The 14,938-nt window shown below is 26.7% G+C and overlaps 1 protein-coding gene across 3 annotated transcripts in view; it reads left to right on the top strand.

The window, feature by feature from the left end:
• The window catches only part of LOC111637278 (transient-receptor-potential-like protein), a 114,046-nt gene extending 104,170 nt beyond the window's left edge, over positions 1–9,876 (top strand). For 2 of the 3 annotated variants that reach the window (XM_023382747.1, XM_023382748.1), the window contains exons 11-12: positions 5,879–5,994; positions 8,254–9,874. In XM_023382747.1, coding sequence (XP_023238515.1) covers positions 5,879–5,994; positions 8,254–8,644 — 507 coding nt within the window. In that variant the 3' untranslated portion in view covers positions 8,645–9,874. Of the gene's footprint in view, positions 1–5,878; positions 5,995–8,253 lie in introns of all 3 variants that reach the window. The other variant, XM_023382749.1, reaches the window with a different exon arrangement.
• Positions 9,877–14,938: the final 5,062 nt, after the last annotated feature.

The raw sequence follows: 14,938 nt of genomic DNA, 5'->3' as shown, positions 1-14,938 counted from the left end.
GCAAGTCCTTACAGAATTATCAGTTTAAGGATTACATTCGGTCCCGATAAGGAAACATTCATTCAAACATTCTCTTAAATTCATTTGTTCATTCAAAAAAGTTTTTACTTTCCCGGCTGTTATAACAGAAGGAAAGTATGGCAATCCGGCAAAAATGCTACCCCCAGATGTTTACTTTTTTGGACTTAGGACATCTTGAAACGTCAAGAAATGCAAAAAAAAAAAAAAAAAAAAATTCAGGGGTAATTTCTGTGTATGAATGTTAGTGTGTGTGTGGGCACGATTTTGTTCACCCACTTTGAAGTTTAATATTTTCCGTGCATTTTGTCGAAATTTTCTGAAATTTTGCAGGGAGGTTTGTTTATTAGTGGGTTTGATACTATTAAATTTTTGTAGTTAAAGGTCGAGGAAGTGAGGAGATAATGAAGGTCGTGTATATCTCCAGTAGTGTCGGACTTAATGACGATTTTACTTGCTATTAGCATTTACAATTCTTTTTATAAAACTATCCCTACCCTCAAAATTAAACTTTTTGACATTTTATAATAGTTAAAAATATAAAAAGATTTTTAATAAATTTTTGATAACAGATGGCACAACCAAAATTTTAAATGTTGCCGGGAAAGTTGAGCAATTCGTTGCTGGTTTATTTAAACTTACCTTAAAAAGTAATTTTGAAATAATGAAAACGTTGCGAAGCAAAATGCAAATTATTCGACGAACTAGTTAACTAGAAAATTTAATATGCGAAGATAAATGTTATATTGAATATTAATGTAGTGTCAGAAAATGAATCAGTGTTTTCTAACTTGTAAGTAAAGCTTTTTGAAACGAATCGTGCATTCACTTTGCAATACTGGCTGATCATAATTAAAGTACTCAATTCAACGATATCTACAGACAGTGCCGTAACTAGCCATTCCTGTGCCCTGTGCAGAATTTGTATTTAGGCCCCTTAATTAATTAGGTTTGGGAAAGTAATAAAACAAATACATGCATTTTGGGCCCCTCTTTCAAGTAGGCCCTGTGCGGGTGCACCTGTTGCACCTATCTAGTTACGGCACTGTCTACAGAGATACTTAGCATTCCAAATGCAACTAAATTTGGTATGGGGACATTTCAGAACGTGCAGAAGATATTTCCGTTAAAAAATCTTAGTACCAAAATGCGCCACTATGGCACTGTTGGCGCTGCAAACAACGAAAAGGCAGTTTGATTTATGTGGACCTTAAAAAGTGGTTAGTTTAGACGTCTTGAAAAGCGATTTCACACTGCAAGTGAAAAGCATAACAAAGGAACCATTGAAAATACCGAGCGTCGCCTTCAGGTTTTACATCTTCAGAATGGAGACCACATTAAAGCAGTAGAATCCCCTGAATCGCTCAGGTGTGTATATAATGAGAGTACAAATAAAATACTTGTTACCTTCAGCTTCAAAAATGCCACAGTGGTGAGTTTTGGTACTAATTTTTTCCTACTTTTTTTACGGAGGTGTTCTGAAATGTTACCATACTAGACTCGGTGGCTTTTGGACTGCTAAATCTTTCTAAACAGAGTTGAAAAGAGGTACTTAAATTACTAACATAAAGTTACAAATATTAAAACTAACTTTCTTAAGTTGTTTAAAAAATTGGGAGATTATTATATGGAATCTAATTTCAAATATAATTTGAAATATTTAAAATTATAAAATGTCAGCATTCTTGATAAAATTATTTTAAAAAATATAGAAAATATTTATAAAATGTATTACATTAAAATCAAATAAAGTACTGTAAAGTGTATTACCAACTCAACTTTATGACGTGGTTTATAGCCTATTGTACACTGATTGTTTATTTTACAGAAGTAGAATTTTTTTTAAATCTATAATTACTATACCATAAAAATACTCATATTGAATCAGATGTTTTATTATTTTAGTTTTTTTTAACTTTTTCTCTGATCCTTCATTAATAAGGTATAAAATATAGAATTACTAACTATAAATACTTTATAAAATCTATTATAAAGTATTTTATATAATTGGATTATTGGATTTGTATGTATTGCATAAAATTTTCGCCATCTTTTGACATTCATACTATTTTTGTTCGGAAATGTTTTGCAATGATGCTTCAATAATACATAACAAAGAAAAATGTAAAGTTTTTAAATTCGAATTTCGCAGAAGCAAACTTTCTATATAAAAAGACTAATTATTTATAGACTAATAATAAACTTAAAATAAACTAAAAGTAACATTTCCCCATTTTATTTTTTGTCAAATAATGTCAAGATAAAGGTATATTGAAGTAATAAGACCAAAAACACATAAAATATTAAGTGTTTTTCAAAAGAATCCTATCTAACATAAGTTCATTTTTATTCTTGCTATAAGAACACTAGTAAAACTAGACAGATCGTTTTCAAAATAATACAATTTAAAATTTTGTAAATAAAGTTCATAATTATATAATTAGTGAAATAACCAACGATCACCTGAAAGATTCTAGCCTGATCTTTCAGGTGATCTATGGTTATTTCATTATACAGTAATACCCCGAACTTACGCAATAAGTGGGACCAAGCAATAACCGCATAAGTCGGGGTATAATTTCGCAATTTGTGTAAAATCCAATTCGGATGTATGTAAGCTAATAAATGTTCTCGTTAATCTTATCTCGCCTTTTGATTTGTTCACGGTTACAAGAAATCACCACATAGAGTCTCTCAAGTCTCTGTAGATATAACAAACACAGAAATAAATAACACAAAATAAATTATAGCTATGCGTCAATTCCGCGCGACACGTCCGAACATGTAAGCCGAACAATAGTGTGGGAGGTCTGAGTAATCAAGAGATGCGTGGCGCTCAAACAAAAGACGAATCGACGAGATTTGAAAATCGTGTAACTCCGGGTTCGCGTAAGTCGAGGTATTACTGTATACTCATTGGACTATAAGATGTTTATTATATATTTGGTCACTACTGTTGCTATGGCTATAAACATCTGTGCAATAAATTTAACCTAGTTCAAAAATTTACAGAAAGCAATGTAGAGAAAAGGCAATTGCTATTATTTAATAAATTTCATTANAGACAGATCGTTTTCAAAATAATACAATTTAAAATTTTGTAAATATAGAAGAGAATTATATATAGATTTAAATAAATGTTTGATTAATTAACTCCTTTATTGTCAGCTATAAAAAAATGTCAATTGTGACAAATTGTGTTCGATTATCTTCGTTGGATTTGATAGCTTTGCAAGTCCTTACAGAATTATCAGTTTAAGGATTACATTCGGTCCCGATAAGGAAACATTCATTCAAACATTCTCTTAAATTCATTTGTTCATTCAAAAAAGTTTTTACTTTCCCGGCTGTTATAACAGAAGGAAAGTATGGCAATCCGGCAAAAATGCTACCCCCAGATGTTTACTTTTTTGGACTTAGGACATCTTGAAACGTCAAGAAATGCAAAAAAAAAAAAAAAAAAAAATTCAGGGGTAATTTCTGTGTATGAATGTTAGTGTGTGTGTGGGCACGATTTTGTTCACCCACTTTGAAGCTTAATAACTCCCGTGCTTTTTGTCGAAAAATTCTAAAATTTTGCACGGTGGTTTGCATATTAGGGGGAAATATTTCTAAAATTTTTCGGAGAATCGGACAATTAGTTCGGGAGATATTAAGAAAATGGAGGTTATATCTCAAAAAGCTTCCAGGTTANTTATTTAAACTTACCTTAAAAAGTAATTTTGAAATAATGAAAACGTTGCGAAGCAAAATGCAAATTATTCGACGAACTAGTTAACTAGAAAATTTAATATGCGAAGATAAATGTTATATTGAATATTAATGTAGTGTCAGAAAATGAATCAGTGTTTTCTAACTTGTAAGTAAAGCTTTTTGAAACGAATCGTGCATTCACTTTGCAATACTGGCTGATCATAATTAAAGTACTCAATTCAACGATATCTACAGACAGTGCCGTAACTAGCCATTCCTGTGCCCTGTGCAGAATTTGTATTTAGGCCCCTTAATTAATTAGGTTTGGGAAAGTAATAAAACAAATACATGCATTTTGGGCCCCTCTTTCAAGTAGGCCCTGTGCGGGTGCACCTGTTGCACCTATCTAGTTACGGCACTGTCTACAGAGATACTTAGCATTCCAAATGCAACTAAATTTGGTATGGGGACATTTCAGAACGTGCAGAAGATATTTCCGTTAAAAAATCTTAGTACCAAAATGCGCCACTATGGCACTGTTGGCGCTGCAAACAACGAAAAGGCAGTTTGATTTATGTGGACCTTAAAAAGTGGTTAGTTTAGACGTCTTGAAAAGCGATTTCACACTGCAAGTGAAAAGCATAACAAAGGAACCATTGAAAATACCGAGCGTCGCCTTCAGGTTTTACATCTTCAGAATGGAGACCACATTAAAGCAGTAGAATCCCCTGAATCGCTCAGGTGTGTATATAATGAGAGTACAAATAAAATACTTGTTACCTTCAGCTTCAAAAATGCCACAGTGGTGAGTTTTGGTACTAATTTTTTCCTACTTTTTTTACGGAGGTGTTCTGAAATGTTACCATACTAGACTCGGTGGCTTTTGGACTGCTAAATCTTTCTAAACAGAGTTGAAAAGAGGTACTTAAATTACTAACATAAAGTTACAAATATTAAAACTAACTTTCTTAAGTTGTTTAAAAAATTGGGAGATTATTATATGGAATCTAATTTCAAATATAATTTGAAATATTTAAAATTATAAAATGTCAGCATTCTTGATAAAATTATTTTAAAAAATATAGAAAATATTTATAAAATGTATTACATTAAAATCAAATAAAGTACTGTAAAGTGTATTACCAACTCAACTTTATGACGTGGTTTATAGCCTATTGTACACTGATTGTTTATTTTACAGAAGTAGAATTTTTTTTAAATCTATAATTACTATACCATAAAAATACTCATATTGAATCAGATGTTTTATTATTTTAGTTTTTTTTAATGTTTAATAAGGTATAACACGATCAATATTCTAGTAAACTATATAATTTTGTATTATCAATTGGTTTATTAAATTAAATCCTCGACAATTTCAAAAAAATATAAATTATAGAAATATCATATATTAATTTTCTTGAAAAACTAATCAGATTTAGATTTAGCGATAGAAAAGTAAATCGTATTAAGAATTCTTAAAAATGTGATTCTGTCACAAAAATGACTAAAATAAACTATTAAATCTAACATAATCGGATTTTCTACTAGTATTTTCTTTTAAAATTATAGATTAGACTTTCTGAGAGATTTTTCATGATAAATTTAAATGTTAACGTTTTGTAAAATAAGTTTATTAAGATAACAGCTACTTATAATTAATATCTTATAAATAATAAGTAAAATTTGATGCAAATATTAATTAATAATTTATAAAACGTTATTAATTCTTTTAATTGTATTTTGCAATATTTTTCTAAAGTCAAATTAAACATATAACACAAAATGAGACATCTTAATCTCACTATAACAGATATTTCAGACAAAAAAGAGAAAAACAAAGAAGAATTTCGATGTAGATCAAGATTATTTTCTAAAATTCTAACTTGTAAGATTTTTGACATCATAAATTAGGCTTTGATTGATAAATAAATAGTGACTACAAGAATAAAGATTAAATTGATATTATATCTTACATCACATAATTATAATTTATTATATGTATAAATATAACAAGTATTTATTGATACACTTACAATATAAAACTGGTTTAAAACTTACCTTACAAATTATTTCCCATATATCAAAACAAATATATAACAACACACATAGATTGCAACGAAAATATATTCCATCATATACTAAAATTTTTTTTTATATTGTTTAGGAGGTCATGAAGAGACTTGTAAGCCGATACATTCACCAAACCAAGAAACAGCTGAGGCAGGATGGTGTCAACGAAGACGACCTCTTAGAGATAAAACAAGATATTTCTAGTTTGAGGTAATGCATAGAAAGATATTTATATATGATATGAGCAAGCATATTTAATGTCTTTTCAAATATATTAAATATATCTTTAAATATTTATAAACACTTTTATAATCTACTTAATTATATATTTATATGTGCAATAATAAACTTATATTTATTGATATTTTTAAACAGAATTTTCGAAAATTTTTAATAAAATTTCTCTCGTGACATTCTTGTAACCATAGTCATAATGTTTTTCTCGATTATTTCTCTCTGTATAAAGAAATTTTTATGCGAATAAATATAAATTCTATAAATAAATTATTTAAAAATATATAAATTCAATATATTAAAAACAAATATTTAAGTAAACTCGGATCTCGGCATAACGATTACCGATATGATAAATCCCTCCATAACGATAAGAATTATAGTTCCTTGCGCAAATCGTATAAGTTTAATGGAAAACTTCTCCCGATTGAACGATATCTTCTATTTTGATAAATCTTATTTTAGTGATGGCCTACATATTTTTAGCGTACTCTTGAAATGCTCAATATTTTCCTTTCTGTACAACGATAATAATATAATAAATTAAATTTTAATTAATTTTAAGTTATCGTTCGTTTTTATAATCGAAATGTGGTACTCTTTTAATATAATGATTCTACCACGAACGTCACCTGAGATAAATAGACATCAGACGAAAGCAGAATTGCCGGATTTAGCATGCTTTTGTTGTTTTAGTGCCTAATATTTTTATTTAGCGTTCTCAATTAAGTATCATTTCTTGCTTTGTTTAGCTGAAATGTTAGTTTTTTGGCAAAATTCTTGATACATTTAACAGTAAATGACAGATGTAACCAGTTTTAACCTTTTTAGAGCAGTTTAGTGATTTTTTGGCACTTTCTGGGCTCTAATACATCATTTCCAGATTTTTTTAAAAGAAATTATAAATTATAGAAAACATGTACAAGACGTTATAGTCAAAAATCGAAATCCTCCAGAACCTGACCTTATCAGATAAAAGAAATTGCAACAAAGCCTTTTTTACTTTTATAATCAGTGTCATTTGCAGGACTGAGACATTCCTGCACAATTTCTGGAGAACTTTGTTATATTAAACTCATTAACGTAATAAAATTGTGTTAGAAAGTATACGGGGATTTCTTAATGTTACAAATTATACTTATTAAAATAATTACAAAAAGCATTCTCCTTAAGAAATTATATTTTAGAATTAGTTTAGTTTTGCTTTTTTAGTTTTAATTTTACTTAGTTAAAATTTGCCTGGAAACATTCAAGTTCTGACTAATTTTAGATTTTGATGTTTTAACATATACCATAGAAATAATATGAAATAAAATCACTTAAATCCTTTATTATAGGAGATTAATAATACTATATGTTTTCTGTTTTAATATTGTATAACTTTACAGAAATAACCGTATTTGTAGGCCGATAATGTTAAGTAAAGAATGCGGATACATTTAAAAAAAAACTATCATTATAATAATAAATCTCTCTACAATACTTTTACAAAACGTTATATATATCCGTTATATATTTATATATAAGTAATATTAATAAAGAATATTTACCTGTACAACAACTTATATTTTAAAATATTTAAATTATATTTATCTATATTCACTGTTTCATTATAAAGTCGAAATTTTTCAATTAAGTTATATCTTTCAAATTACCAATAATAAAAATTTGTTTAATAGAATTTTTATCTGTTAAAATTTAAAAAAAAAATACATAGTAACTATCGACAAACGTATTGAAAATATTATACTTAATTCAAAAAATAAAAACAATAATAAAAATAATGTCATGGTATTTTAAAAATTTAAACATATCTTTTCTACGTCAGTATCTTTAAACCATTTGGGGACATAAAGTTTAATTTAATTGCATTGCTCTTAATCAAAAAGATGAAGTAAAATATGTTTAATTATAGGAATAACTTTCAATTTATTAAAATGATTTTTAATAATCAATGCCCATAAAATTTTACGAATTTCTCTAACTTAATTTAGGTTAATTACCAAATCTATACTTTCATCAGTATCGTAAAAATAAATTTATAGAAGACATTTTAAATGTATACAGATTTAAACATTTAACTTAATTGACATTTTCTAGTTTTCTGTGACAATAAATATCCTAAATGAATAGTTTCAGACATTTTATGAAGGAAGAAAATTCATTTATTACGTTATTTTTCGTGCGATGAATAAACGTTAATTTCATACTTTCTCATTAAGTCTTTTCTTATAGGTACGAACTTCGTGAAGACAGAAAACGTGAAGCTGCTAGAAATACCGGACAAATCGATGGTATTAAACGTGATATAATTCGTTCTTTACGAGGAAATCAAGTGTGGACCGGCCAGATCCCACCTCCACCTCCTATTCCACCTCCAGTGTGCCACAGTCCCAATTTACCCCCTTCAGAACTTCCGAGTCCAGGAAGTGCCGGATTTCTTTCACCACATGAATTGGATTATTTAAAAAGAGATATTATTGCGAGTGTGAGAGAAGAATTACGTAATATGATGCGTGAACTTCAACAGCATTTAAGGCCTCCGTCGGCTGCATCTCTTGGTCCGACTGCTCCTCCTCCAATGAACTCTGAACTGTATCACACTCACCTATATACCGAACTCTGACGAGAGGTGTGATCTTGTATATATATTGTCTTTTTTATAAATGCTGCAAGCTATTTACTGTACATAAGATACTCAACTAGGATCGATTGCTGGTTGTATGGGAACAGCTGGAGGTGACAAAGCAATATAATTTGTCAGTACTGTAGATTCAGTAGTCTGCAACATGCCCGTCTTCCAGAATCTTGACAGTTTTACCGCCTCGATGTTCTTTTCCTCGTTTTGAAATAAAAGCGATATTTCTTAATGTCATAATTGTTTTAAATAGAGGAAATATAAAACAGGCGAGTAAATGCCAAATTTTATAGATGGTAACTTGTCTCTGTTGTAACATTGATTTCTATTAAAAGAAATATCGTTATTTCATTCTCATCCCAACAGCAATAATGCCGACAAGTCTTATACTTGCGAATATCTCCCAAGATGAGACGACAAATCGACGTCCAATTGTGGAGAAGTATAATTTTCTATGCAACTTCTATTTACAAGTGAGAAGTTATAGAACCTCATAAATATATCTTTGCACTGTAGATATGAAATTCCGACTTTTACTTGCACTGTATTGATGCCCTTGGAAAAACAATGTGAATGAAAATAGCATTAGTTTCAAGATCTAAAACCAGATTGTATATACATATATATACAATAATAAAAAAATATATATGTATAGTATATATATATATAAAATAATACATATTTTTAATGGACTGCCAATTCCTGCCCGGTGTTGTATCACCGTATTTAAGATGGGATACGATATGTGCCTGTTTGCAAAAATTTGAGCTAGAAATAATATTTCTAGAACTGAAAGAACCCTATATTCTCGTAAAGGAAGCTGGAACGACTGTGATGATAGAACAAGTATAAAAATATGTCGATCGATTATTTTTTCCATTTGTTAGAAAAAGCTTTCAATGTGTTAAGTTTTCTCATAGAAATAATTATTTATTTATTCATCAGAAGAATATTTACAAACGAATTGAAATAGTTTAAAAATAAATATTAACAAGTTAAAAAAAAAAATACGATTCCTTTCCCTAGGAAGCTGTTTCAAAAACTTGTTCTTTCTTTAGGTACAAATAAAATATATAAACGAGTTACATATATAAGCTTAGATTCTATGAAATAATAAATTATATTTGTTTTCATATTGTTTCTGTTTATTCCTCGTTTAGAATCACATCTTCAACAAATGATTCAATGAAATGTAGTAATTGTGTATGAAACACTGCCATTCTTTCATTAAACTATTAAAATAAAATATAAAATTAATAATAAATTAAAGAAATATTAAAATAAATATTTTAAATATAATTTTAAAACAAATCGATTTGCTTAGATATTCGGAAGGATCACATATTAAATGCTGTACAGGATTTATCTGAAGTGCTGAATAATCTGAAAAATAAATAAAATTTTTAAAAATATTTAAAAATTTTTATTCTGTTTTATTTTAACAAATAAGCATTTCGTATTCCATAAATTTTAAAACAAGAAAAACTGCTGTAACAATATAATTTTCCAACCTAAAATGACAAATGCTTTCACGCAATCTGCATCTTCAGGTGTTTCTGACATTTTCTTTATTCAAACTTTATTAACTTTAGCACGTTGTTTTATTCATTCGTAATTATATTTATTTGTTTAATTTTTACTGTAATATTTTCTTCAAAAGTACTTTTCTGAATTTTTTTATTTTTAAACTATAAAATTACAAAAATTAAAAATTTATTTATTTATGAAATAGTCAAAGAGTACCCCTCCCTTATTATGAAATTTATTTTAAATGAACTTATATTTTTTTTATTTTTTGAAAATATGAAAATTAGTAAGAAACTTAATTTTTCTTTTGAAATTTATTCCTATAAACATTATTAAAATGCAAAGGGTCAGATAAATAGCTAAATTATTTCAATCTTTTTAAATACGAATGGAAAAGTTGATATATTTCTTTAAATAAACTAATTTGATTTATACCTTAATAAAAATAAAAATAAAAATAAAAAAGGATTTTACTTGGTGTCGCATTCTTTATCGGAAAAAATTCAAATTTTTAGAGAAACTTAGTGATATTTGACCTATATTTTTGTCCTCATTCGATACTTTAAAAACTACATACAGTAGTAAAAATATTTAGATAAGTACGCTATATTAATACTAAAACTTTAACGATTGAAACGTTGAAAATATTTATAAATATTAATATACTTGTACTGTACATATGTATATTATAATTTCATAAATTATGCAGCAAAAAATAAAAAAAATACAAATCATGAATAAATATGATGTATTAACTATTATTTTAATTAAGAAAATAAATTAATAAATAATTAATTAAATAAAACTAATAAATTAAATAATAATATTTTATAAAACGTCTATTTAAAAATAGTCTAAAATTAAACATTCTTTTCATAAAATATTTTTTATCAATCTAATTAAATTAAATACAATACTGTTAACTAAATAAATAATATGATAAACAATACTTTACAATAAAGATCTATATGATTTTTTTATAGTTTATTTCGTATAATTACAGATATAAGAATATAATTAATATTCTTATTTCTATACCTACAATTTACTATTGGGAATTATTATATTTATATTAAGAAAATATAATACAGTATTTTTAAAGCATAATATATTAAAGAAATATTTCTAAAATTTTAAAGATTTCTTCCAACAATTCAATAATCAGAACTAAATCACTTTAATTCATTTTGATATTTCTGAAACGAAGATCATACATAAAATTACTTTTAAATATTATAAATGTAATGTTATAGGGTTATAGAATTTGATATAATTATTGTGTTATTTCTACTGGTAACAATTCTAATTGATGAGAATCGATAATGCAGCATTTACGAAATAAAAATGAATCTCCTTATAGTTGTTTCATGATTCTTCGTGAGTTCACAAAATCAATAATTCCTATTTAGATGTAAATTAATTTTATCTCATTTGTTAGAATTTTTTCTAATTAAGGAAGTAATTCATCGATCATTTTTTTTAATTTTTTATTTCTTTAGCTAATTCTAGAAACTGTAAACAACAAACTGCTAGTGAACTTACTTTCGTTATCTTCAATATTACCGGATGAGTAATAAAAGATCGAAGAGTTTCTTCATTCAAATAATCAGAGATAAACTGTTGCCTATCGTGCATTTTAATCAAATTCTATTGCAAAGCAGATAAGATTATAGTAACACGTTATCTATTTAAAGGCATTCTGAATAGGAGTATTCCTTAACTCATTCTTCTGCCATTAAAAATTAATTGATTGCCTAAAATTTCAGTATGATTGATTACTATAATCGAATTTTCTTGAGATTCCAATATTTACTAGATTTTTTAATAAAAGCGTGTACATAATAGTATAAATCTACTTGATCAATTGTAAATTTGTTCATTCTTCAGATCAAGTAATTTATCAAATGAAGAAAATGGCTAAATCGACATAATGGTCGTAAGAGATAAGATAATATTAATAGTCATTTATTATTAATTGTCCACATTGTTAAAATACAACAGAAAAAATATCTTTGCATTTTATGCAGTATACTTCATTTTTTTGTTTTTGTAAATACTCTTTTTATTGGAGTTTTATTGAAGTTGTTACTGAATTAAACATTTAAATAATATTTAAGTATCAAAATATGTACAGTACCTTTTATAATGTTTTTGCAATAGCATCGTCATAAATTTAGCCGAAATTTAAATCAGGCAACTTAAAATTTAAAATTTTCAATAAGAAATTTGAAAATGCTGCAAATTTTGATACTAAAAGTTTTGTGTATTAATAAGTTTAAATAATCAAATTTTTCAGAAAAAAAAATTATATGTATTTCCATGAATTTATTGTCACAAAAATCTATCTCTAATATTCTGTCACTAATTCTACTTGAATTCCACTTAATGATAATCAAAACAATCTAGAAATTCATAAAAGAAAGTCACGTTTCGTCTTCAATAACAAGTCCCTTTGTTAAGATTCGATTCGATCGGACACGTTTTAAGATTTTAATCAAGTAAAATTATTATATGCTATATTAAGAAGTTTTTACTTTGTTTTGATACCCGCGGAAATAATATACCGAGCTTAATGTATATAATTTTGTTAAAATTAATTATAATGAAGTGGCAAATATTTATGAATTTGATACAGTAAATTCAACTCAGAATACATCAAAGTTAAAGTTAATAATATCACATCTTGATGTAGAAATAACAAAAATAAATGCGAATTTACTATATTAAATATTTGATCATAGTTAATTTAATTTTCAATAAAAATTATCCATTTATTTATTTTTTAAAAAATACCTCTTTTAATGTTACCATTTTATGTAAATACAAATAATATGTTTTAGATCATGCTTGTTTAAAATTTTTAATGTAAAATTTAAAATTAAATTATACTGAATTATCCTAAAGAAAAAAAAAATTTATATTCGAAATATAGTTTAAGAGTTTTTACAATTCATTATAAAATGAATGGAATAAATTATGAAATTTTTCGCCTTATAAAGACTGTACAGTTTTCTTGAATAAAGAAATCAATAAGGAGACGATAGTAAATAAATAATACAGGAATCAAATGAGACAGTTAAAACACAAAAGCTATTAATATTTTACTTCGTTATTATACTTAAAATTAATATTCAAAACAGAATATAACAATCTATTCAAATAATGTCGCAATTTATACAAGTTTTAAACGCGAATTTTACTTGATGAAACTTGTTTTCATTTAATATAAGTTTATTTTCCTTAAACAAAAATGATATTATATTTTAATATCAATTATATTTCAAAAGTAAGTTAACACGATGAATAAAACATTATTTTATGAAAAAATTATACAATTATAAAAGTAAGCATTTGCAGAATTAAAATGTAACAAGAAAAGTATAAGATTTGTGTACAGTAATCCCTCAATTTATGCGAATTCACTTTAATGCGGCTTAAAAATTTTTAAATTTTAAATAATCAACTTTATGAAAATAAATGATAGTTACATCAAAAAGTGTGTACTGTATTTTGTTATCAGTAACATCTTGTACAGACATATATTTAAAAAAACAACTTTAGTTGAAATTTTCTACCCACTAAGAGCAAAATATTGTATTTAAGAATATGGAACAGATTCTTATTTTAAACAACTTTACATAACTCCATTTACGGTAGTAATTGGTTACATGAAAACCGCGTAAATGGTTTTAATTTTACGAAACATTCATATTAAGAATGTAGTTGAACATAATGCAAATGCATCGAAATGAATTTTTTAATCATCTAGTAATGCAAACAATTATATTTTTATCTTTCCATATTGTAAATTATACTTTTTCACAAAAAAGGGTTCCTGTAAAGGATTACCCAGACCACCAATACACCCCTTTTAAAATGAAGGGAAGTGAGTTTCATCAAAAACCCTTAAAATTTTCATAAGTAAATCGAATTCGCTGTATCAAATGGTGACATTTTCAATTTCCGAAACTGACCAGAAGTGGGGTATCCAGGCCGGAAGTAGAATTTTTAATTAGAACATGATTTTTTTTAAATTTAAATTGGGTTCACTCGAAAAAGTAAGAACATTTTGTTTCAAACATTTTTTTCTGAAAATGCCTCCATTGACCATAAAAGATCTTGAAAGTGTGTTGTTCGAAGAAAAATGATACTGTGAAAATAAAATATCTTACGTTAAAAATATCTTTATTAACGTACTGTACTGTCGATGTAGGCGAAACATAATAAAATATTGGCACAATAATAACATGAAATTGTCGATGAGATAACAAAACTTTTTACTACTGCTACATAGTATTTTTGTTCGTTTAAACTCTTCTGGCATAACCTACTTGGCTCTGATTTTAACTGCTGTTCGATCAAAATGTTCAAACTGATCACTGTTCTAATCAAAACAAGCATCTATTCTTCTTGAAAAAGAATTTGTTGCTTAAAGTACTTCGTTGGACACGACTACATATCACTAACACACCTTTGATAGTTGTGTAGTCTAATTGAAAGTGTAATGTTTGCGTTTGTTGACACTGAATATTCAGCAAACTAAAAAATATTATATGAAACGGATTGTAATAACGTTTCACCAAGAAAAGTTTATCACACTTTTAAGATCATTTTATGGTCAATGGAGGCGTGTTTGGAAAAAATGTTTGAGAGGAAACTATCTTTTGTTTTCTCCGAATTTAAATTAAAAATATACCATGTTTCATTTTTAAAAAATTCTTTCAACTTGGATAATTCACTTCTGACCAGTTCTGG

This window comes from Centruroides sculpturatus, unplaced genomic scaffold (genome assembly GCF_000671375.1).
Source record: "Centruroides sculpturatus isolate CEXI.00-Female unplaced genomic scaffold, Cexi_2.0 scaffold1004, whole genome shotgun sequence".
NCBI lineage: Eukaryota > Metazoa > Arthropoda > Arachnida > Scorpiones > Buthidae > Centruroides > Centruroides sculpturatus.
Note: the sequence above shows the minus strand (reverse complement) of the source record. Positions and strands in the feature narration are given on the sequence as shown.